Raw genomic sequence first — 27,291 nt, 5'->3', positions numbered from 1 at the left:
CAAACCTTTAGTGGTATAATGATTTATTAAATAAGAGATGCTAAATTTGTCAAGCTCCTTAATCTAGTAAGTCTATCATTAAAAAACCAGAGAACACGTTGAGATCTGAAGATACTGACCTACCTAAGATTCCAAAGAATAATAAAGTAACAGTGGGAGGTCGAGCCTTTAGGTACTGGACCCCAAAGCTGTGGCGTGATCTGTTTGCTAATATAAGAGATGCCCCTTCAGTTTCAGCTTTTAAATCCCAGCTGAAGACTCAATGCTTTAGTCTAGAATACCCCAACTAGAGCTGCTGATTAGAGGTACATATAGCATTTCTGTTTGTTAGTCATTTGTACAGAACTATATGTAATAGCATACTTATAAACTGTTGCTAGCCCTTCTCTATTCTGTCTCTAAAGCTAAAGACCAAATCAAAATCAATAATTTTCTAGGAAATCCTTCCAGCACCAGGAATAAGACTACATGAGCAGAATTTAATATTCAGCCATAATGCATGGCTGAAAGCATGGTGTGAATAAGAAGGTTTTACTTTTCTCAGCCACTGGAATGCCTTTTATCTATACCTTTTACCTATATTAGTGGCAACACACACTTCAGAAGAGACAGACAAGGAAGGGAAGGAGGGGGTGTGGTGCTATATGGGAAGAATAAAATTCAGGTCCACATTTTCAAGATGGAAGAAGGAAACATATCCGAATCACTGTGGGTTAGGCTAATAAGAAAGAAAGGCAGAGATCTAGTTATTGGAGTTTGCTACAAATTCTGATATTTTGGACAACAGCATATCATTTAACCAAATAAGATATACACTACTGGTCAAAAGATTTACAGCACTTCATAGAGTAGCTTTGGTTGCTGGCTTTTCTCTCCTTCTTGGCCAAGGGTTGAATTTTGCTTTGATTTGTTAAATTTGACTTGACTGTATGGAATGTTATCTGTTTATAATAAAAAACAACAAAATATTACATAAAAAATGTACAAGTGACCAAACCAAAATACTTTTCGCATAAATATTCTGCTCTTACATAATCAAATGGATAGACAATTAAGTTTATCCAAAAGACATGGAAATGAAAACAGAAACTAGGAAAGTTTAAAATATGAAGAAAAGGCTTAAAAGAACCTGAAAAATGGTTTCCATATTTTAATAACAGATAATTTACCCCGTTTTTCCATGGTATCACATTTCTGTAAAAGCTCAAGCATGTCTATAAATACTCAGTGTGGCCGGTACTAATGAATATGACATGGCTTCATCTAATTTAAGGCACTACAGAATTAGGAAAATCTTTCCATTTCTTTGCAAATTGGTCTACAGAAAGAAAAGGTTAATGGCGACTTGAAGATACTTGTAAGTTATACACTGCAAAAACCTATCAAAAATTTCTGGTTTCTGGTTAGACCACGTCGGCATTCTGTTGATTATTTAAAAGCTCTTGTCTGTCTTAAAGCAGTGTTGGAAGAGACTGTGTTACTACACCCTCTGAAGGGTGCAACAAAGAGGATGTAGTGCTCATGGGTGATTTTAACTTTCCAAACACTGATTGGGAAGCCCCTATCAGGAATACAGAAGAGGAAACTGAAATGGTGCAGATGGCAAATGACAGTTTGTTTCAAGCCCAACACGTGGTGATGCCTGTCTAGATCTCATCTTTTCAAACAATAAAGACAGAATGACAAGAACAGATGTTACTGATACTTTAAGCAATAGTGATCACAGCATGGTAAAATGTGAGATTATCTTTGAAAACCCACAAATGTGCACCAAAATGAAGACTTATAACTTGAGGAAAACAGGCTTTATGGGGATGAGGAAGAATCTACAAAACATCAAATGGGAAAGCAAAAACTCAGCAACTATAAATGATAGTTGGTGTCACTTCAGAGATCTTCCAATCCAGTCTCAAAATCAGTTTTACTACGAAAAGCAATAAACCAAAAAGACTAAAAAAATCAGCCAAAATGGATAAATATGAGTATTACTAAAAAGTAAAAGTGAAAACATCATTGTAAAGAATCTTTTAAAAAGTCAGATAATTTTGACATAGAGGAAGACCGGAAACTACAGCAAGAGATCAAAAAAAGCATCTGAAACGTCAAAAGAGAAACCAAAATAAAAATGGCTAGAGAAGCCAAAATGAACAGCAAGCAATTTTTTTTAGTACTACTCCAATAAAAAGACGATAAAAGAGAATTTAAGAAACCTTAGGGACACAAATGGAGAAATCATTGAAAATGAGAAGGAAATAGCAAATGAAATTAACAAATATTTCACCCAAATTATTTATAAAAGAAGGAAACACATCAGATGTGCTTCAAACCCTCAATAGTTTGGAGACTAATAAAACCCCTGGACCCAATGGGATCTTACCAATTGTATTGAAAGAAATTAAAGATATCATCGATAAACCCTTATCAGACAAATTTGAGCAGTTACTTGAGCAGGGACCTGTGGACTGAAAAGTTGCAAATGGGACCCCAATCTTAAGAAGGGAGACAAAATGGATACTAGTAATTACAGACCAATTAGTCTTACTTCTGTAACATGCAAAAATATGGAAGCTATAATAAGAAATCAATGTGAAGATGACTTAAATGAAAATAATATACTAAATAACAGCTGGCATGGGTTTATGAGAGGATGGTCCTGCCAAACCAATCTTTGAAATTTTTTTGACAAAGCAACCAGAATAGTTGACAAAAATAAAGCATACGACATAACTTACTTAGATTTTCAAAAAGCATTTGATACAGTCCCACAAGAAAGATTAACTATGAAACTAGAAGCTGTAGGCATCAGAGGTCACCTACAAAAGTGAATCTCTATTTGGTTAAATGGCAGAAGACAAAGAGTACAAATAAAAGGAAAATGGTTCACGTGGAGTGAAGCCATCAGTGGAGTCCCTCGGGGGTCTGTCCTTGAACCATTGATTTATATTAATGACATTGATTCTGGTATAGTTAGTAAACTTGCCACATTTGCAGATGACTTTAAAACTGGAAGGAGGCAGAAACTAAGGAGACAACAAAAAGAATTCAAAATGATCTGGACAGCATTGAAAATGCAGTTTAATGTAGAAAAGCGCAAAGTGCTACATGTGGGCAAAAGGAACAAGATGGAAGACACTGTCATACAGGAAACAACCTCCTCTGAACAGGATTTAGGAGTTTATGTTGACAAAACATTTTCATCAACTAAGCAATGTATAAAAGCAATTTAAAAACAAATAAAATGTTAGGTTATATCATAAAAACTTAAGTCAAAGGACGTTATGCTGAAACTGTATAATGCACTGGTAAGACCTCGGGTGAAGCATTATGTGCATTTTTGGTAACCTCGCTACAGGAAAGACATAGCAGCACAACCAAGTGCATCCCTGGACTTAAGGATGTGACAGACTCAGAGAATTAAACCTGTTTAGTCTCAAACAGAGGAGACTACGTGGGCACCTAATCCAGGTGTTTAAAATCCTCAAAGGTGTTGATAAAGTAGATCCAGCAGAATTCTTTCATCTTAAGGGTGAATCAAGTATTCGAGAAGTGCTTTAAAAACTGAAGTCAGGTAGCACGTCTTTATGCAAAGAGTTGGGGGACTCTGGAACAAAGTACAGACATGTAGCTGAAGCAGAAAGCTTAACACCCTTTAAGAAGAATCTGGATGAGATATTGAGACAGTTTTCACTATTAGCTAAACAAACAGGCTTGATGGACTGAATGGCCTCCTCTCCTTTGTCAGATTTCTTATGTTCTTAAGTTGTTCTTATGTTCTCTTCTCAGTATTGGGATATGGAACTTGGTGTCACTGCTCTATTGCCAGGCTGCTCTGGTAAAGACATCTTGAATGAAGGAGCATTGGAAACATAGGATGGAAAGATCCTCTCATTAGACTGGACTTCACTACAGAACACCCAGGAGTTGGTAGGTGGCCAGTAGGCCAAGGTCTCTAGGACTGTGACTGTATTTTGACTTTTCTCTTTTACAATTTTAATCACCCCTGTTGTGGACTGTCCATAGTTCATCAATTAATTAATGGAGTGATATTGTTGGCTTCCATTTATGTTTAATTAGTTCTGCCTTGTTCTTGGTGCATTTAAAAAAATCCAAATTTAGTAAGTAATATAATCTGTATTTTTCTTTTAACTAGGAATTGTTCAAAGTGCTCTAAGCCTGCACTCATTAAGAGCGCAATACAAAAAATTTGCAAAGAAAACATCACAACAAAGATGAACCAATGAACAAGTTTGTAAGCATGCTTTAAAAGAAGTGCCTCCATCAAAACAGCTGGGTGGATGGATGTATAATAGTGCGATCTAGTAATCAAAATGACGGTTTAACAATTCCACTGTGTGGTCCTGAGCAAAGCCAAAGCTTTTTACTCTATGTCCAGGTGTCTCTGCAGATTAGACTTCATAAGTAAGGCAATCTGCACAGTGTTAAAGAAGTTGTTTCTAAAATAAACCACTTGCTTTACCAGTTAGACACAAATGCATAGAAATGACATAATACTAGGTAATTACTCCAAAATACAATATACTACTCCTAAAATGAGCAAAAAAGCCATTGTACTCTTTTCAAAGGAGCAATAGTATAATGCAATGAAAAAGTGCTGGATCTGCTTTCTCAAAAGATAAACCAGAAAAGCAATACAACATCAGATCACTTTAGGTTTCTCACCCTATTCCTTGGTAACTTAGCATCTTCTGAATTTTGAGATTATGGCAAGAAGTTAATAAAGATCAGGATTCATGGAACTAAACACAACCAGGATATTTTAATCACTTTCTCTCGCACTTTGTTATTCTTAGTTACAGGACTAATACAAATCAAAAATACTAAAATTTATATGCCAAGATCTAGATTATATTTGACTAGCCATGCCCCACAGCTCTGCCCACGTACAAGTGAAACATAACAGTGAGGATGGCCCTGCCCCTCTTTCACTTCTGATGTCACGCTTCCCCCTCCCGTCAGCCCAGAGCCTCTGTCTCGGATTACCGTGAATAAATCGCTCCCGCAAGCGAACTATGAATTTTAGTACTATGAGAGAAGTCACAAAATCAACCAGAATGTTTAAACAAATTATAGAAAAAAACCCGACCTAAATTTGTTAAGTAGCTCTCTTGTTCGCTAGCTAAGTGGAGGTAAGGAATGCCCCGAGGCTGGCATGTGAATGTCCCTCGGCCCGCTGCATGTCTCTCGGATTTGCACAATAAAATTGGTACCGCAAGCAAGCTATGATACATAGCACAATGAGAGAAGTCACAAAATCAACCAGAATGTTCTAGCAAATTATAGACAAAAAATCCCAATCTAAATCCATTAAGTAGTTCTCTCGTGAAAAGCGGAAAGACATACAGACAAACAGACTTTGGATTTTATATATAGAGAGATTATCTAATGCATTCAAAGTAATTGCTTAGCCAAGTAATGTATCTGAATTGTTGTGCTAATGTGACTGCAAAGTCTTTCAGGGTAGCTGCTTGAACGTCTTGCCACAAATTTACAATACAGTTGCACAGAACACTTACACCTAATTTGCTGTGCACAAAATACAGGATATCTGAAATTGCCACATGGGCATGACCAGTGTGAGCAGCAGCTTCATTCTTAGGGTACCGTACTGTGCCTGCCTCTGCTGATCTCCTCCATCCGCTCTTCATTTACACTTGGAAAATTTTGCCAATTCACAATACATGTCATTTCACTGATTAGATGCCTTAAATGATCCTAACTTAACCGTGAGAGATTCTACAGGCAGCTTGAAATATTCAGAAAACTAAACAGATAACAAGAACAATAACTATAATAGTCATATTATAATAATAACAATAATGATAATAATGGGTGACAATTCCCAGTCCCGCCACTCTTTGTTCGGAGGCTGCATATTCTCTATTTGCCTCGTTTGGGTTTACATTTATGAAACTTTGCATTGATTCAAGTGAGAATATTTGTTTACTCCAAAAAACAGAAAAATGTATCCACCAAAAAAAGATCTGATTGATAAAACCAGGCATACCCACACTATTTCTGCACAGTGTACCTATTATAAATCACAATTATCTTGCAAATATGAGTGCACCTGCAATTCCATATGCTTGCCACCCTGAAACAACCATCTATAGACCATGCTAATCCACCTCTTACATACGTAATGAACAAATTTATCTGTGAGGTGAGACAAAAGCAACAAGAGAAGAGAGGCAAAAACAACAACTTTGAAGATTGTGAGATAGAAGTTGCCATCTCTGAAGTAGAGGCACACAAAGAACTTTTATTTGGTGGCCTGAGCTTGGCATAAAATATGTTGAATGGCAGCATGTTACTGCTGCCGTGAATGCGGTGACCTCTATCTGCTGCACCATGCCTGGTATAATGAAAAAATGGTCCAACCTCAAGGTAGAGGCGAATAAGTGGATCACTCATTACTGGTAGAGTGCAACCATAGGTTGATAAAGCACATCTACACTCGCTGATTTTGAAGTGCAAGGGGTATTCGTAATTGGAGATGCCTTATTATGTGGCATTATGGTAGAGGTAAAAAACTTAACTTGTGCCTTTGATTAAAATCACCACACTAGTGCATTATGTACAATTGTCAGCATGTGCAGGGTCATGTGGCTCCATATCAATGAGGTCAGGGATTGGAACATTATGATGCTGTGTCACTTTGTGTAGTATATTCAGTCACAATGCTGCAGAGCCTCATTGGCTGGTAGAGCCACCTGACGCATGCAGTCACCGCCTCCTGCATTTAAGGGGTTCTATGGTGTGCTCCACAAATGACTGCACTAGTGCATATGCTGCATTGAAGTGCCTCTTCTCTGTGTTCTGGGGTTTGGGGAAAGACACAAGGTCTCAGCATCTGAGCAGGTAGCCGCTATCTCCTGGAAAACGTAATGACATGATTGCTGTTACCATATGAACCACCCAAGGTTCAGCCAGTTATCTTACCAACAAGTTAGCTACCCGCATACAGCAGTAAGTTGTTTGCCAGTGATACTTTGCCTCAAAGTAAATGAATCCTGGGTTGACACAGGCCATCTAGCCACAATGCCAGTGTCATGTTGTCATCACTGATGACATGTGCATTAATGGAATGTCACTATTCGTGGTTAACGAAAATAGTGTCATTTCAATATGAGTGCTGTCTATTACCCTGATTATGTTAGGAAAACCAGAAACTGTTGCAAATTGCCTTTTTATTTTGGCCTGTACACCCACACCATTCGGAAACTGAATGCAGCACCTCATCAGTCAGTTTATGGCTTCTAGCACAGTGAACATGACAGAGCTGAAGCTTGGCTGAGATATTCCAGTACCCTCTGATACGTGCCTGTTGCCAGAAAACCTGCATATGAACAGGTCCAGCCCGATTTCAGGTGGTCTGTCTTTATAATGCTGGGGCCAATTCAGCCCACAGTTCTAAATCTAATTTGGCTTATAAACCAGTCATCATCATGGGCAAAAAAAAAAAATCTGACTGGTTCCAAAAGGCTTGTTCCCTTTGTGTGTGACCACTTCCGTAGATTTCAAGCAGTGCCAAATAAGCCATGTTGTGTCAAATAATTAGGCTATAAATAGGCTGTAGGACATGAGAATCCGAGCTATATGTATACATGAAGTGAATTACACCTGTGTTTATTATTTCACACACTTATTGGCAATAAGGGATTGCATTGGTTTCTAATCCACAGTAATCATCAAAGACAATTACAATAAAGTCTGTAGAATCGTGAGGATGCTAACATGCACACCATCTCTAGACAGTGATTTGTTTATTTTATTACTGGGAGCCTAGGAACACACCCAGCCTTGACCCAGCAAGCACATACACACAGAGACACTGATAAGTGGCTCAATGACTCAATAAAATATAATAATTTATGTATTAATCAAATAATGAAGAGAAAAAAACAATATTATTCAAAAATGTGTATGCAAAAGTTGTCCACAATTTCCAGAATTATTTACATGCACTACATCCATCAGACTGAATGAAACAACAGACACACTCCTATATAAACAATAAACACTAACAATAATGTTCAACACAGTCCAGTACAACAGGTGTAGATGACAATGTGTGGAATGACAAATCCTGTGAATAGCCCACTGAATGAAATGTAAACTTTTGTCTTACAAGATCACAGTTGTTGCATGAAGATTTGGTGTGACTGGGATGTCAAGTTTATATTTCACATTTGTGAATTATGACTTCTCAAAATTATGCTTGCTTCAAAAAATTATACTTGACTTCTGACTTACAAGTTCAATTCTGAAGTGTGAACAAACTGTCCTCAATAAGGTCCTCACTGCTGGTCACGGGATAGGACAGAGATGGAGCTCTGTGGGACGGGGCTCAGAGCTCATTGGCATGCACAGACATGAACAGGGTTAGGATTTCAGATCTGTCCATGAAACTTTATCTGCATTTGAATAGTTAGATGTGGTTGGCTTGGAGTTTGTCACCCCAACCCATCCTGTTTGCCACTGCGGGGAGTTTAAATAACTCGATCTTTTCCTCACAAGAAGATCTGTTCAAAAAATGCCACGCATGTTCCAAAATATTACGTTACTATACATTTTATCACAGTATAATGGGAAAAAGAATCACTGTAAAGCACAGATATGATGAAGTAGGGGTGATTTAAACTAGGTGGAGGTTGCAGATAAAGCAGATGATCGATGATCAAATGGACATGAGAGTAAATAGTTTCACTAAACAATGATGCTTTATTTGATGACAAAAGTAAGCTAATGGTGGCTTTATACTACAACGGCGAAAAAAATAGTGGCTTTATAATTAATATGTATGAGATATACTTGAATATATTAAATAAATAGGTAAAATACATAAAGACCCCTAAAGGTAATGTGTAAGGACAAATTTTCCCTCAGATATCAATTATTATTAAGTATCAATTATTATTATTATTAAAGAGTCAAGCAGTTCAAACAGTGTAGGCAATTTACTGTGTTTTAGTGGTAAATTAATTACCACATTATTTGAACAAGATCAACCCAAGATCAAAAAACACATATTAATCCACTGCCTGTACATTAGTCGCAACAAAACACAAACTTGTCTTTAATACAGTGAGTGCATTACAATGCAAATCTTCACACTAAAAACTGTGCATCAAAGTACCATAACTTAATGTGAAATAAACTAATATTTCTTTGATGTTACCCTAGTTCAAAGCCCACAAACTGTAATGATGTAATGACACGTTAATAGTTCATTTAAACACGAGACAGCAGAAAGAAACTCATTCTAAAATGTTTAACAATTTAATGTTTTGGAGCTTAGGCAGCATTTTTTGAACTGATCATTGCAGGAATAAAATGAAGAAGTGCTTTGGTAGATCGATTAAATCTCCTGGCAGCGGCAAACAGAATGGGATAGGGCAACAAACTGTAAGCAGCACACATCTAACTGTACAAATGCAGATACCGTTACATACGCAGGTCTGAAATCCTAACCCTGCCATGAAAGTGCACCTTGTCTTCCTGAGATCCGTCTATGCCCCATCCCGTGATAGTTTGTTCACACTTGTGAATTCTACTTGTAATTTTCAGAAGTAAATGTCATTTTCAGAAACGCAAGCATAATTCACATGTGTGAAATGTAGTTGTGTAGTGTGAAATGAGTTATTTCTGAGAGTTGTGGCCTTCAGGTGGCACTCAGCTCTCCAAAAACCCACCACAGACAGATGTAGGACATAAGTTCAGCAACACATGCTTTTGATCCTGAAGCTGTAAATGCCCATTTCGGGTCTCCTTTTGTGAATATCCAAGTTATACAAATGTGACTGCTGGTCACGGGCTCTCCTACATTAAAAACAAATGTTTGTTATGATAACTGCATTGACTCAGCATAAATGAATTTGTCAGTGGACGTGGGCTGTGTGTTTGTTGTAATTGGCATTTTTATTTAACTTTTCATAGGTTTCCTGTAAGTCTTTAAAGTGTATAACTTTACTGTTTTTTAAACCCAGTAGTCCATTTTTGATGATTGTCTCTCTATTATAATAAAAAAATCTTGGGATGAGATGTGACATCTGGAAAAGACTTTTTGGAAGTAAGTTCTGCGAGACAGAGACGTTTCCAATGAGATTCTTTCAAGTCACGCCCTACTTATAACTATTTTTAAACAAGACCACGGTCATCAGGTGCATTCCGGCACTTAACCTGGACAGACAACAATCCATTAAAGGGCTTACTTATGAACACACACACACTTACTAAGATCCAGTTTAGAATCACCCATTCATCTAAATATGGCAGTAAGAAACAATGAAGTCAAACGAATTAACACAAAAATTGTCGATCGGTTACACGGTAAATTAATTAAATGCATATCAATAGACTACGATGAAGGAGTTGGTGGTGATCGTGCAGAAGACAAAACATCAACTTGCAATATCCCAAAGAATATCTACAACTGTTAACACTGGCCAGTCTTCCTCCGCACGAATTACTGTTGAAAGAGGGATGTATCGTAATGTTATTGTGTAATTTATGTCTGAGTGATGGGCTATGCAATAGGACAAGATTAGTTGTATTAAATTTTAACGGCGACAAGAAAGGTAATGTATATATTCCACGGATAACATTAGACACAACAGGAGACCTTGATATGCCATTTGTATTAAAACGTTTACAGTTTCCCGTGAGAAAAGATTTTGCTATGACAATTAACAAATCACAGGGACAAACATTTGAAAAAGTCGGTTTATTTATTAGAGAGAAAGAAGCGATATTCACTCACGGGCAGTTATATGTTGCATTGTCACAATGTAAATCCAAATACGGAATCAAAATTCAATACGATCTTGAAGAAAAGTTAACTCCAAGTAATGTTTTAACTGAAGTTTTAAAAGAAAATTGAAAATAATGCATATGTAACAATTCCCATGAAAATAACAATCTCTTTAAATTGTACAGTATATCTAGTTAACTAAACCTGGGGGTTGGCAAACGAAGTGAGCAGGGGGCGGAGCCCTCTAGTTTTTAAAGAAAGCTTTCTTCAGAAGTTTGTCATTTTTTGTGATATTTTTGATGCCCTTTTGTTTGATGTAGGATGCCACCATTTTGTAGCAATTGCTATATGTGACACCTAGTATCATGCTGCTTATGCCATTAGTGGTTAAGGGTGTAAAGGTCAGCAAAACCCACATCCTTGGATCTGATATTGCATAACTTTAATTCAGGTGTGTTGATCTTTTGCCCTGGTAACTAGACTTTTCTGTTTTCCTTTTTTGACTTCGCTATTTGCTTTCTGTATTAGGTGGATATATAAAAATGACAAAAACATTGAGCAGTTTTTGCAAATGAAATCGAGTCTTACCTGACTTGCTGTTTTTTGCATCATTTTGGTTTGCCATACTGATGACTAGAAAGAATTGTGTAGCTGGCTTGCATGGCACTAATCAGCCTGTGTTGATCCCTAACAAGCATCCTGGGTATTTCAACAGAGCTAATCATTTAGTCAGATGTCTGCAGCAGCATCATCAATTTAAAGCAGTATTTCTCAAACTAAGTTATGCATCTCCCAGAAGCATGTATGTGACATCTGTCAAAGAGTACTTGTAGAGATAATCGATAATGGTGGATTTTAAACTATTTAACAGTGTATTCATTAATGTCTTTGTTTATTAGCCAGGTACATTTATACAGTAAGATACCAGGAAACATGATCTCAGAAAATGAAATGAGATGATGATGAGCCATTTACAGGATATGTTTAGCGCTTTGAAGCTAAAGTTGAATTTTCACAATAATGGCTTACATCTTCTTGCCCCTCAAACCTGTGCTGTTAAGTGAAGTGTTATTTATAAATTAAAAAGAGTAAGGTCTATGGGCCATCAGAGAAAAATGAAGCAAAAGCCTTGGGACTTGCTAAATACATCTAGTAATGTTCCTGCACATGCATTGTCCTGCAAAGCTGCCATTGGTGTTATTGATGGAAATGATTTTCCAAAACTCATCAATGAATACATTTCAGAGACATTTTCCACTTTCAGAAATTAAACCAGAAGAATCAGGAAGTACCAAACAGGCAGCTTCCGTTAAAGTACGTATATTGATTGTGATAGCTGCAGCAGCACATCTCTTAGCACTGATGCGTGAAAGCTCCAGTCGGCTGTGATTATCATATTGCATGTTGATGTTTCAGCTTTCCAAAAGTCTTCATTTGAATGGTAGAGTTTGGGGGGTCAATGTAAGCGCAGACATTTGATTTTTACATTTTATTTTGGCATTCCAAGTAGGCTTTTTTCAACCATTTCAGTTGAAAGCTGTCAGCAACTGGTTAGATGTTGCCCTTTTGTGTAATTATTGCTTTTCTTGTAGTTATGTAGTTTTTATTGTATAATTTTGTTTGGTGTTTCCTGTGCTGCATTATAAATTGCTATCATATTCGTAGTCTCCAGACATTGTTGTATACAAAAGAAATGCTTTTTTTTCTAACAAATACTTCTCAAAAAACAAGTAGGATTTATTTTGGATTCTGATTGAAGACTTCTATTTCAACTCACATTTCGGTGTAGTTTGTTTCAGTGCAATAATCTTTGTGTCATGATCTTTACCTGTCTTTTGATAATTCTTCTGATTAGTCCCTTAAAATGAAACATTTTTTATTGCCATAAAATATATTTTTCAGAAGAAGGAAAAAAAAATACAAAGGTGATATTACACTGAAAAGCTGCAGGCACATTGTTTATTTTGTCACCAGTAACAGCGCACTGCACAATAATGTGCAGTGAATACACGTGACTTAGCATTCATAGTTTTCATACTCTTTCTCTGTACATTTAGCATTCATTTTCTCAAAGGTTGATGTGCTTGCTGCTTCCTGAGCAGCTATTCTTTTCTCCACCCTAAAGGCCTGCTTCTTCTCTTCTTTCATTGGCATCTTTTTGCATTAAAACAGATTAAGTCAGTGTTGTGTTGCAATTACTTAGTACATTTTCCTTAATTTCTCACTTAAGCTGGCACTTGAGGCAGATTGAAGACTTAAAAATGATTTGAGATATGAAGAGGTAGAGGAAGTGACGGCAAAGGTGGTAGGGAATGACAGCGGCACCCATACACATGTGCCACACACTGCCCTGCTGGCTGCTGCCGAGAGTTGATTCTACAATAAAATAAAATAAAAATAAAAAAAGGAATAACCTTGGAGGTCAATCATCACCCTGAAAGTAATAGTAGACGTCACATAGTATATGTGTACCAAATTTCAGGTCAACAGGGCAAACGGTTTGCGAGATACAGGTGATTCAAAATCCTGGACAGACAAACGAACAGCAACGGTAGCGTATTATATAAGAAGATATTTTACTTCAGCACGTCCTATTTGAGCTAAGGCTGCTACTACTAGCTAATTTTACAAAAAAACATAAAGAATATATTAATCATTTTTAGAACATGCGTTCTAAAGAGAAACATTCTTTATATATTTAAAAAAAATACTGTTCTTGCCTTTTATAATGGTGTTGAAGGATACCGGGATCCCAACATGTAGACAAAAGCGTTAAAGTTTACAGAATACATCCACCTTGAAACACCAAAGGGTTTGATTTAAGAAAGTGTGCCTTTTTCATTTCTGAGGCATACTTTTGACAACAAAAATAATGGGAAGTTTTATATTTTATAACTTATTCTTCGTACTATATTCTTGAGGTAAGGACATGTTTCCTGTTCGCTTTTCTGCTTTTAATAAGCATTGTGGATGGAGTTTGACTGCCTCCCCCTACTCGCCAATTTCCAAAACTGCCTAAGCTTTGCCTCAGCATTTCTGTTTCTTTGGTGGTTATGTTCTACTAGGGCTTGTAACAACAGCAAGATGCCTGATCAAATCATAGGAGTAGTTTTTCCAAAAGAGTGCTTACTTTTCGGCCTTTGCAATCTGTGTTGTCATTTTACCAAATTTATGGAGCAATATGCATGTCAAATGGGAGCATAGTGAAAAAATCACATAAGAGCTTCACTGTGCTTTATAAATAAACACAATAAATCTGAAATGATTACCCTGCCTTGCATTGTTTTCATATAAAAGCTTTGTACTGTATTTCTAAAACAGGCAAAGCACCTGCATATCAATAGTAACGCTAGTCCCACTTCCTACATTTTTATTTAAAAATGGCATTTAAACCAAATATCTCTGTCTACATTAGCTTTTTAAATGCCGCTTATCTAAGTTAACACTAAAATGACCAAAACATATGACATAGACAGTTGCATACACTGCGTATGCCTGCATTGATAAAAAAATTCTAAATGGTAATGTAGTGTATTCAGTAAGTTTAAAGTGCATTTTAAAGTGATTGTATCACATTAAGTCTGGTCCTCATAGACCACCGTTGTAAGTGACTGGAGGAGACACAGGTTTTTTTAATTTATAATTAATGCTTGGCTTAGCAGCACGAGTTTCTAAAGCAAATGAATATTAGCCACAGTCATGGAAATATAACTGACTTCAAAAAATACCACATTTATCCTTTAAACTCAGCAGAATTCTGCACAATTAGGTTCACTTCCAATTTATCAAAGAAAATTCTTCATGCTAAAGATATGCACCATTTACATTACCCACATCATACATATTATTTTTATCTTAAGCATGTCAATTATAAAATAATGCTTGTTATTTATAAAGTCTTATATTAAAGAAAAAATGCATACTTAGGAAAACACATGGAGTTTCAAAAATGTATACACCAAACATACACCAGGAATGCCTGACTCATCGTTAGAGTTTACTGTATATTTAAAACAAAGTTCTGAAAAACATAAGTATTTACATAAAAATATACATATAGCAAAAATAATTGATGTAGCATTCACTACATCAGGCTGGTGCTTGATGATTCTTCTAAGCTTAAGCACATTATTTTGAACAGTGCTTTCAAATAAAGGCCTAAAGAAGCACAAGGATGTGAAACAATAGCTATGCAAATAGAAAACACCATCTTAGAAGTGCTGTGTTGTATCTCAAAGTCATACAGGCTTGTTACAAAACTGAATTTGTGAGAGCAGCCCCATAAAATAGACATGGAATTTTTGCTCGCATCGTAGAAAGGACTTGATGACACCCTGTTTAAATATTGGATCAGAAAAGCAATTAACAAGTTGCCATTATCAATATTATATCATGATGCATTGACAAAACTGTTAACGGAGTTCTGAATGAATTTATGTACTGTATCTGGACAAGATTATGGATGGTATAAACATGACAGCATTTCTTGCAAATGTTGTAGGTTAACTGGAAAGTCTGTGTTATTATGTTTAGACAAGGGATTTTGCAATATGCCAGACTAGTAATATTTTTTAAATAGTCAGAGTTACGCTGGCTTATTGCAACAAGACTTCAGCTAAAGAACTGGACTAACTACAGTACAAGGAGTACAACATACACAAGTCATACATTTATGAAAGAAGACAACTTTTTAGTTAAGCTTCAGAAGATATACAGTACAATGTGTTAAAATCCAGTAGATTGGTCTTATTCATTACCTTTTATCCCCCACTAAAAATAAAAAAAGAATAAAGTAAAGGGCAGCATTGTAATAAATGTGTATTCAAAGTCTACTAAACCAGAAAAGTGTCAAGCTATTATGTTCAGCACTTAGCTTAAGAAGTACAACTTGGAAGTATTGTTAATAAAAGGAATTGGATACTTTTTGTGTAGTTCTCTACAGAGCTTTTTCTTTTTAATTTTACGAAGTACCGGCAATCTCTTTCCCATTCTGAAATGTTGGACATGTTAGGATCTTCTAGTTAAACACAATGAGGTAGCATTAATGTTATCATGTCAAAACACTCAGAGTTTAATGAAATTCTTTCTGTTTGTACTCCAAAGAGAATTACCAGAAGATATCATATGTATCCGTGACAACCCCAAAGGTGATAGGTAGATAGATAGATAGATAGATAGATAGATAGATAGATAGATAGATAGATAGATAGATAGATAGATAGATAGATAGAAGAAAGTGAAAGTCATTGCTAGAATATGCTGCAAAAAAGCTATCTCCCAGACCTATTCTTGGCCACATTTTTGACAGTCTAAAGGCCCTGTCACATTCTACAATTTTTGCAGTCATTTTTAGTCACAGACTTATTTTGCATGAGAGTAGTGAGTTTGAGGCCATCACAGCACACTCCTGTGACTGCTAGTCATGTAGTCTAACATGCCCAGCGACTCAGTCCAAGCATTCCCTGACTCGCCACAAAAAATCAAACAGGACTGACTTTGTCTAAAGTCGTAAGGGCAACCACTGTGTGTATATCAGAGATGACAACAAATGAGCATTCACACAGAAGTACAATGTATATAATTTAGCAATGAGAAATATGGAACAAGGGTGTTCTGGACCTGACAACCACAAGAGAAGCTTGTTTGTCTGATGTTGCATGTTTTTTGCACCACAACAGATTGGAAAAAAGGAAAACTCATTGCACATGAAAATAAATTCAGGGGAATTTATAGAGCACTGCAAAAGCAATGTAGAAGCAATGAAGAAACATGGAAAAAAGCTATTTGTAGAAACTCCTGTTCAAGTAAATTGGCCGGACAGAAATGCTGAAAAAATGGCTGACAATCCGTGTAGTTCATTGTGTGGTGGGTGCAGCAACATGCTATAATCATGACATGCTCTCAACCAAAACCAACAACAGCAAAACCAGTAAAGCCTTTGCATGTCCAGTGGCTCCATCAGCAGCACATTATTGGCTGTCAGGAAAAGGGTCAAGCGTGCACCAGTTTGGAAACAGTGCTGGAAAGTCATGTAATCTGACATACCCTCCAATAACTAGTCATGTAATCTGACAAACTACAGCAACAAGATCAGTAACTGCAGTAATCAAGTTTAACATTCCCTCAGACTAAAAGTCATGTAGCATGACATCGGCTTAAGTCATGTGATACGGTAAGACGTACAATTTTGAATACAGCTTGCCTGGCAATTTGCCTGGCACAAAGGCACACATGGAATAACAGCTTGCTTTTGATCATTTTTAGGGATATTTCTCGCTAACTTCTACCATGATAAAGGGATTTTGTTGCATTGGAATTTCCACTAAATTCACATATATACAGAAATGCAACAAAATTACCCCTTGCAACGTACCTGAAGCACTGTGCAAGGCTACATTTCTACAAAGTTTCTAAAAGCATATCATTTGATCCCTTTTAATTTTTAGAGTTGCCTTTACAAAAAGAGAAAGTGGACAGCCAGATCAACTAAGTGTATAAGGTTTCAAGGAAACTGAAGATCATGATTTCTGGATTGCTTCTGATGAATACAATAAAGTCTAAATTTCAGGGCAAACCCTCATACTCTCACCAAGAAAGATAAACATAATATGAACCTACTCAAACAGCTGTTGTGTTTTCTTACTTTTATTTTTCATAGCTTAGACTTATGACTTGGATGTGGGTATTTATGTGAGTAACTGTACCCTGTGATGGACTGACATTTGGCCTTGTACTTGATAAAGAAGGAGCAGCAAATGGGTAGAGGCCATCATAGTGGTATAGCAGTCAACATCACCACTAACAGTTCCAGAAACTTGAGCAGCTCATACTTACATGGAATCTGAATATTCTTCTTGTGCCTACCAATGTTTTTCTCCCACGTCCCAAATGCGTAGTGAAAGAGTGCAGGGGGTGCCTATGTAAGAGTGTCCTACAATTTGCTGGTGCCTCATGAAGGGATGGGTCTTATCTTGTGCTGAATGTGGCTGGAATAAGCACTGGCCCTCTGCAATCCCACTCGTCTCCATTTCATACCGCCACGTGTAGAGGGTGGTGGCTGTTAATTTATGAAGGCGTGTTGCGTGAGGACATCAGACTAGTAAAGCAGACCTCATTAGATAAAAGAAATGTTAAACAAATGTAAGTGTACTAAATAAAAAAATGACCAAGTGTATTGTTAGTTCTTATTTTAATTTCTTTTTTCCATTTAACTTTGTGCTTGTTTTGAAGTTCTCTATACCTTGACTATGAGATGTGATTTGCCTTTTACACTCTATTATAAATCTCCCAGTCATTTCTCATCCTTACAATTATTCTGTATTATTTTTCTATGTCCTTCAACAAACGTGGGGCTCTGACCCCTAACTGCATCCATGAGGGTATTATATTACATAGTAGGGAGTTTTATCCCTATCTCAGCTTTACTGCCCTTTGCTACACTCACTCCACACCTCTGTCTTTGTCATCCTCACATAGACAGGCCGGCCATGAACTCAGAAAACACAAGCATACTGAGCTGAGCTAATGGCAAGTTCACTCAAGTAAGCAAATAGGCTTCTAACCACTAGCTGTACCTGCGCGGTTGTTATATAACACAGTTATAACACAGAGACTGAACACGTGCGTAAATCACTGGCACGTACAAACCGGAAGTGAAATTAAATAAAGCACAAAGAGTTCACAGCAAATGCATAGGGAGAGACTGAAATCATCGGCGTGTACAAACCGGAGGGGAAACTGGCTTGTTCGTCACTCAACTGTGTGGTCGTGAACAGATGCAAAAGTTTGGTGAACTTTTTGGTCGTAGCCCGATTTGTAAGTGGTCCGAGACGTTAGTGACCCAAGGTTCCACTGTAAAAGTATTACTAAAAATGAAAGCTGTCCTCATATATATAAATGCATTAATAAAAATGCAGGCTGTCGAGCTCTTCTTCTCAAATCACCTTTTCTACAATATAATACATTCTTCAGTTCTGGCTCAAATTATGTTCACACATGTGTTACCCTTATATTGATGAAGCTTCACTTAAACTAATACCGTAATTAGTTTAATGTGAACTGTCACAGATTAATGCAGTGCAAGATATGGGAGTAACGCCAAGAAAATATCAGCAAAAGCGCACAGTGACCAGCAACTGATACTCACCCCAGATGTGAAAATGGCAGGGTTGTCACTTTCCAGCATACTTTCGAGTTCTTCATTTGTGGTGTTTCTTCCAGCTGAAAATGGATTGGATTGGAAATGTGTTAATTTAGTGAGTTTGATCATCTTTATTTCAGATTTTGTACTTTTTGAGGTCCTGAGTAATAGACCGTGTACTCCACCATATGAATTTGAACTTGAACTTAAACTTGCTTGTTACATTCATTAAATGGCACAAGGTCCACTAGGAGCTTCATGTTGCATTCTCAATCAGGTGATCAGTTTATTGTTTAGTAAATACCATCCTTACATATATCATCATTAAGCATTAATAGAAGACAGCAAAATAGAAAATACAATACAAAAAAATTGCAAAAAATAACTAGCAAAAATAGATTCTGCTCACATCATCAATCCATTCTTCATTTTTAACAGCACTGATGGTATATGTGTGTTCTCGTTTGCCAGAATTAGGTGTGCATCCACAGTAACCACCTACATGTACGATGCCAGAAATAACTAGCTTGATATTAGTTAGTATTTATAATTGTATAAACAGGAAAAAATAAATTATACAGAAATGAAAGGGACTGTTCTTCCTGCATTTCTTCCACGCTGTCATACCCTATCAATGACAGAACAGTGGCATAAACACTTGGTTTCTGAATTGTGCCATTATAAAAAGAGCCTGGGAACACAATATTGTTCACAATTGTAAAGCCGTAGTCAGGAACATAAAGCCAGTGTTATTCTTTACATGGCTAGTATATGGCACAGAAGCCTTGACTGTTGATCAACGGGAGCTGATGCCAAAGTCCAGTCCTATTGCATTTTCTTCGATATGTGTGGTTTACGACCACCAAGGAAGAGAACTTTGTTGAAGTGAGGACTGAGAAGCTTACATCTAAGTAATTTAAGGTACCCTGCAAAAAATTAATCTTCTACTCCTACTTTATGTAACAATGAGGACCAGAACAATATTTTTGGATACTGCCAGGACAAGATTTTAAAGAGAGAGAAATACATGCTTGTAATGAAGTTGATTTTATAGTTTCCTCTCGGTAACCACGAAAACACATATATCTTTGAAATCTTCTGCAAAATCGACTGCCTTCAGCATTAGTTTTCCAGCCATCTTTTATGTAGGTTGAATATTATAACAAACACAGCAATAGGTTGCATTCTGGGAGAGGAAACAGATTTGCACCTAAGAATTTAAAAGTCTAAATTTCACTAACACTTTGTTTATGGAAATAACAGTTTATGAAAATAAAGGAGACAGTTTAGTCGGTAACACTTCAGTTGAGGCACTGCAAAAACATATTTACACTTATGTAACAAGATCTTAACAAAGGCTTCTTTTGGTCTTCATGACACTTATAAAACATCAGTAGACAGGTCATTTATCTCTGTGCAGTGTGGCATATTGGCATGATGGCAATATCACTTGTTAATATGAAGGATTCACAGGTCTTAATTCTAAATATACCTGTATAATATCAAGCGAAATGTGTCTCACTTAAGCCACCTCAGACCACTTTTGTTAGACACTTTACTGATGCTTTGTAAGCGTTATGAAGGCGCAAATAAGTGTTTTGAGTACTGTAAGAGAGAAAAGGAACAAGTAAGGAAACAAAAAAAAAGGAAAGACAACATAGAATTAACCTGAAATAAACATTTTTACTTGTTTCTTTGCAGCCTATTAGTGTATCAAACAATCACTGCTATGCCTTTAAGTAAAGCTTAGTTTAAGTTCCATGGCCAACTCAACCCACACTTTTCCAATTGTGACCTTTATTTAAATAATCACAGAAATTCTGGAGTAATGGCAGCATATTTCCATGACCACAGTTGTGTTCTTTGACATACCTAAAGACTTGGGCATGCGTACAAGGCCTGAGAACCAATGAGCACTCATCTGAAAGTACAATGAATACCATGAAAAAAACAGGACCACACACACACATGATTGAGGCGTGTCTGGCTTATGTCTTGTGTTTGTCATGCCATGAAAGAATGGGAAAAAAAACAGAAAAGGCTGAGATTATGGCTGAAGTCACCATACCTGGAAAGCATTCGTACAGGCAATATGCTGTTAGCCAGTACATTATTGGCTGTCGGAATTTGACAAGCTCACAATACATTAGAAATGTGAAGCTGTCATACCCAGCGATTCCTAGTTGTGGAAGTCAACAAATGATCCAGCAACTGCAGCCATTAGTTTGACATCCGTTTCAATTAGAAGTTGCACAATGTGCTGCTGGCTTTACAGAAGTATTTAGTTCTCCACCACTGGCAGATAAGAACAAACTGTAGCGTTGTGATCAATCAGTACTGAAGGCTGTTGCTACAGGTAGAAAGCTGCATACTTAAAATGAGAATCTAATGAAGCAGAAAGAGGTGCACTTTAGTGGCACTGAGCAGGAAAAAACTGGCAAGGCAGGATCCAACTGCAGATGAGATGGCAGTCCATCTCAAGTAGGAAACAAAAGTGTTCAATTTTGTAAATCTTGAACCTTCAATAGCATCAGGTGATGGGTATTATATACTTAATCTGCTCATAAATTAATCATTAATTTCTTTTAATCACTCTAATTGCTTCAATTACTTGTTCATCCAGCAGATGGCAAGCTGCTACAAGTTTTATTTTTACAGTATCTGTAGAATTACAATAGCAGTGGCAAACATTAAAATCTAGGGCTTGTAATCTAAGAGAATTTCAGACATGTGATTTACATTGTTTAATAAATAATGGTTGTCTGCCCAAAGGTTATAAAAATAAGAAGAGAAATGTGGCGTCTTTGTTAGACGTTTTTTAAAAAGTTGATAAGATAGGCTGATTTATGTTCTGCAGCTCACAAACTGAGATCAGAGTCTACTTAAATTGTACCTCCATGATCAATGAAGCATCAGAGCTGTGGACTGATTGTGACAACTAACAGCTCCTGCTATAGCGATTAAGCTTGCTTAAAATGATGACATGAGGGAGAAATGTTGAAAAGGAGCATGTTTGTGACATCATACACATTATGAGTCCATTAAGAACTTGCTTATGTATGTGTTACACCAGACGAAAGCAATGAGTTTGAACTGTCACTAGAAGAAAACATGAAAATAAACACTGATATTCGGAGTACCCTGTATTACTGTTCTGCTTGATTGTTCTTTTATCTACAAAACAGAGTAAAATGAGCTATGCACAGTGGAACCTTCTTCAGATATTTAACACTTGCTTTATCATATAATTATTAATGGTATTATTGAACTATTCATATTATTAATGATTACTGTCACATGTGCAAGCACAATGTAAAGGGCACGTGTTGGAAGAAACTGAGCTCTGCACAGCAGCCTAACCTGATTACAGACATGACGATATCGATCAGCTAGATGAGCCACATCATCTGTGCTCCAACAGTACTCAAAAACAATGTACGACAATATCAGAATCATTCATAATAAGCCCAGGAGCAGACGCAACATGTCCATTGACCCAGTACTTACAGAACACCAACACCATTAAACAGGATTGCCCTAGATGTCCCAGCTCTTTTTTGAGATCATTGACTACATGAATTACAATTACAATTACAAATCTGCAATATTTTACTAGACATGCTTGATTATTGGTCTGCTGGCCCATGTGGTGTAAATTCAAGAACAAGAGTCGGCTCCTATGACTGTGGGTGACTTGACAGATGCTGCATTAAGCCCACACAAAATTAAAGAAAATGCAGTTAGCTGAGAGAGAACTTTGCCTTCTAAACTTTAAAGGTAATTCCATCACAAATAATTTGCCTCCATATTGAAAGTTAGCTTAACAGTGTTTATACAGATAACAGCAAAAGTGTAAAACATACTAAGCAAAGAACATACAATTAAACAAAGACAAAAGTGATTACAGGTCAAGCTCAATACTGCTCCCATTATTTTCATCCTTGCACAGCTGAATTGAAAATCAAAAGGGGTGCTAAATCCAAACTAAATGGAACGGTAATGGCATCTCCCAGCTTTTTTTGATCCATTCAGGCTTTTGTGCATGGTTTTGTGGAAAGTCAAAATTCTATGTCATAAAGTAATATTTTTCTACCCTCACATTCAGTAGCCATATTTTGACATTTTTTGCTTACAGAAAATTGTTTTGAGAGTCAAAATTTTGGTTATTGGTTATTTTACTATATAATAAATAAAAAATACATTTAGTAGGTATTCATTAAACAAATCAACCCAACCTAAGAAATCAACTTATTTACAAAAATAATAGTAATACATTTTATCCTGTATAATATATGCTGTTGTATCAAATTCAATAAGCAGTCATGGGTGAGCACTGCAATGTAATGTAAAGTTTTATTTACTGACATATTTCACTATACACAGATGTATCCTCTTAAATGAATTGTACTATTTATGTATCTCCTGGGGGTGGCACAGTGGCGCAGTGGGTAGCGCTGCTGCCTTGCAGTTAAGAGACCTGTGTTCGCTTCCCGGGTCCTCCCTGCATGGAGTTTGCATGTTCTCTCCGTGTCTGCGTGGGTTTCCTCTGGGTGCTCCGGTTTCCTCCCCCAGTCCAAAGACATGCAGGTCAGGTGCATTGGCAATGCTAAATTGTCCCTAGTGTGTGTGTGTGTGTGTGTGCGCCCTGCCCGGGGTTTGTTTCCTGCCTTGCATCCTATGTTGGCTGGGATTGGCTCCGGCGGACCCCCGTGACCCTGAAGTTAGGATATAGCAGGTTGGATAATGGATGGTGTGGAGCCGACCCGGACACAGACAGGCAGACATGTTTTAAATCACCACCACACGTTTATTATTTACAAATATTTACAATTATTGAGTCACTCAGACTCAGAATACAGTCCAAATAGTGCACAAACCCCAAACACACACAGTCCTGGCCTCTCAATGCCTTTCTTTGGGCCGCCTCCACACCTCTCTTGTGCCTCGTCCTCTTCCACCCGACTCCAGCACTGAATGAATGGAGACGGCCCCTTTTAAACAGTCCCTGGATGAGCCCCAGGTGTTCCCGGCATTCCTCCTCTGGCCACGCCCCAGCGTGGCGGAAGTGCCGGCTGTCCTCCCGGCAGCTCTCCGGGTGCCGCCCTAAATGTTCCCCCCAGCACTTTCTGGTGTGGCGGAAGTGCTGGGGTAACAGGTCCCCAAGGCATTGGGGCGCCTACTGGCGGTGACCACGGGCCCCTACAGGGTGGAGCTTCCATGCCCTGTACCCGTGGCCCCCAGAGCAACCAGGAAGGCGGCCCCCATGTGATCCAGGGTGGGCTCTGACCCTCTTCCGGTCCCTCACAGCGTCCCGGCTGTGTTGTTGCCCCTGGCATCCCTGACAATGGATGGATGTACAGTATCTCCTGTTACAATAGACACTATATAAAATTAAATCTGTCTGTTATCTGTCACATGTAGTGCATTTATTTAATTAGTTTATTTGTTATGTCCTACATTACGGCACAGAGATTTGTGAGACATGAGGCCACATTGAAGAAGCAGTTATATGCGCAAATCTGTCACTTGTGGTATCGTTTTAAGATTTATCATTTAATATATCTTAGATTAGGATTTGTAAATGTATGCTGGGAAGAATATCACATGAGAATTTTGATTAATTTGGCCCAAAGGCAGGTACCAGGAGCCAAAGTTCTTTCAAATTTGGGTTTAACTCCCTAAAACACCCCTAAAATATCTTCACAATTAAAATAACTCAATAACTCAATTTCCGACTGAGGAATGTGCAAGAATGTGCCTACTGCAATGGACTGTACCCAGTGCTGCAGGAGTAAATACCAGCTGACTTTTATTTTTAGAAAAGTAGAACACTCTGGACAAGAACAGGGCATTCAATTCAACAAAGCTCACCAGTCTTATCCACTTAATTCTTCCACAATAACATCAAGTCTAGTTTTGAAACTCCCTAAAGTCCTTCTGTCTACCACACTACTTGGTAGCTTATTTCATGTGTCTGTGGTTCTCTGCAAGAAGAAAAACTTAGTGACTTTTGTAAGAAATTTACCCTTAACAAGTTTCCAACTGTTTTCTTGTTGAATTCATTTTAAAGTAACTTTCTTGATCCACTGTACTGATTTCTTTCATAATTTTAAACACTTTAATCATGTCATCTCTTGATGTTCTTTTGCTTAAACTGAAAAGGTACAGTTCCTTTAATCATTCCTGAGTATATCAAATCAAAATCAAAATTACTCATCCCCTGTAGCCCTGGAATCAGACTAGTCGCTCATCTCTTGACCTTTTCTAGTGCTGCTATGTCCTTTTTATAACCTGGACAACAAAACTGTACACAGTATTCCAAATGAGGCCTCACCAGTGCATTGCAACTTGAGCAGAACCTCCTAAGACTTGTACTCTACTACTCTTGTACTCTATATAACCTAACATTCTGTTAGACTACTTAATGGCTTCAGAATACTGTCTGGCAGTTGATAGTGTCGAGTCCAATATGACTCCTGAATCCTTCTCATAAAATGTACTTTTAATTTTCAGACCTCCCATTGTGTATTTAAACCTTTTTACTTCATATGTGCAATACATTACTTTTACTTACATTAAATTTCACCTGCCAATACTGCTCTGAACTAACATTATCAACAATTTAGAGGGCTAAGTGATGATAATAAGTGCAGTTCCTTGAGTCCTGGGGTTTGAGACGGGCACATCACTCCTTTCTTTGGGTCTCTACATTGGCTCCCTGTAGCAGCATGCATTAAGTTCAAATCCCTGATGCTTCCCTACAGAGTAGTCAGTGGGTCAGCACAGCACCTGAGTATATGATGGCACTAGTGAAGTGCTGTGTTCCTTCTTACCCACTTAGATCTGCCAGGAAACAGCATCTGGTGATGCCACCTCTGTGTGGTATGAAGTCTCAATCCAGACTCTTTTCCTGTGTACATCCTATTCGGTGGAAGGAGCTGCCCACCTCCATCTGAACTGCTGACTCCCTCAATGTATTTAAGAAGCAATTGATGACCCATCTGTTCTGTGAATATCTGTTGAATTGATGAAGGTAAAAAAAAAACTGCTCTGCGGTATATTATATTCTTGGTTAATTTGTTTATATTTAATTGCTTTAGTGATTGTAATCTATGATTGTAAAAGTATGAGTTATTACATCATTTTACTTGCAGCAAACTTTCATTACCCATCCTATTACACTTGCTGAACAAACTGGTCCTAAGCTAATGTTACTCGATTATGCTTGCCTCTTTTGTAAGTTTCTTTGGATAAAACCATAAGCTAAGCAAAAAAATGTAAATATAAATGATTCTGTGTATTATCGTTGTATTTCCCTCTACTTGCCCTTACCTGTTTCCTCAAGGGTAAGTGTTCTGGTCAAGTTCGTTATCGGGTTGGTCTACTGTTGCACTTAAAGATGAACACACACATACATAGCTATACGCATACACACAGACTCTAACAATAACAGTGTCCGAAGAATGACACACACACACACTTTAAACCATGCAAGTGCATTAGGAATAACACAGCCTGTCATTCAGCACTTCAAGAGACTTACTTATTATTGGCATGAACAACATACAATGTTTTAGTGATATCTCAGACCTAAATATTACTTTTGGTCTACAGGAATACATTTAAACATACAAAGACTCAGCACTCTTGACTATAGGCCATTTATCAGCCAAGAATACCTTCTTCTTCTCGTACTGCCCTTAACTATTGAGTGGCACCCTCACTCTCAGTCTTATAAACCTCGCAGCACAGAAATAATGGCAAAACTCTGGCTGTTACCAGGTGCTCAAAGAAATCTAACTTATTACTTCAATCACTCTAGACATTAAGACAAAGCAAAAAAAGCAGCATGGTATTTATTACAAGAATAATAATAATACCACTGGAATAAAGAATAATAGAAAATAGGTACTGATAGGAAAGTCTGAATATATATAGTCTTTAGAAAAGGCTTAAGAAAAAAGGTAGAGATGACAAGGATGAATGTCCCAGGGAGGCATTTGATTTAGCAATCGATGTTCATGATGCCTTTCTGACGACCAGTGCCGTCTTCGTTCGTTCTTCTTCTTCTTCTTCTTCTTCTCCTTCTTCGCTTTTCTTTTGTCTGACGTTGCTTTCAAACCAAGGCATATTTATTATGAAATGTCATGCCTTGGTTTCACAACACATGCACCTGATTGGCTGGCTGTCAAAATGATTAATGAATCAATTCACTGTCCGTTTTCCCAAACAGCAAAACTTTAATGTACTCTGAGGTGTCAGTAGTTCTTCCTTTCCCGGGAGGTAAACCAAACTGTTGTTCCAGCTGTCCATCCATAAAGTAATCAATAGCCTGAGGCATGGCTCAGGCTTCCTTTCCCAGGCTGTAAACCAAATTAGC

General features: G+C 37.4%; 1 protein-coding gene across 1 annotated transcript in view; it reads right to left on the bottom strand.

The window, feature by feature from the left end:
- Positions 1-27,291, bottom strand: part of LOC120531301 (syntaxin-1A) — a 375,272-nt gene that overhangs the window by 21,786 nt on the left and 326,195 nt on the right. Inside the window, exon 7 of the mRNA XM_039756579.1 lies at positions 18,918-18,991. Coding sequence (XP_039612513.1) covers positions 18,918-18,991 — 74 coding nt within the window. The remainder of the gene's footprint in view (positions 1-18,917; positions 18,992-27,291) is intronic.

This window comes from Polypterus senegalus, chromosome 6, assembly GCF_016835505.1.
Source record: "Polypterus senegalus isolate Bchr_013 chromosome 6, ASM1683550v1, whole genome shotgun sequence".
Classification (NCBI taxonomy): domain Eukaryota; kingdom Metazoa; phylum Chordata; class Cladistia; order Polypteriformes; family Polypteridae; genus Polypterus; species Polypterus senegalus.
The sequence above is the reverse complement of the archived record's forward strand: the minus strand, read 5'-3'. Positions and strand labels throughout refer to the sequence as shown.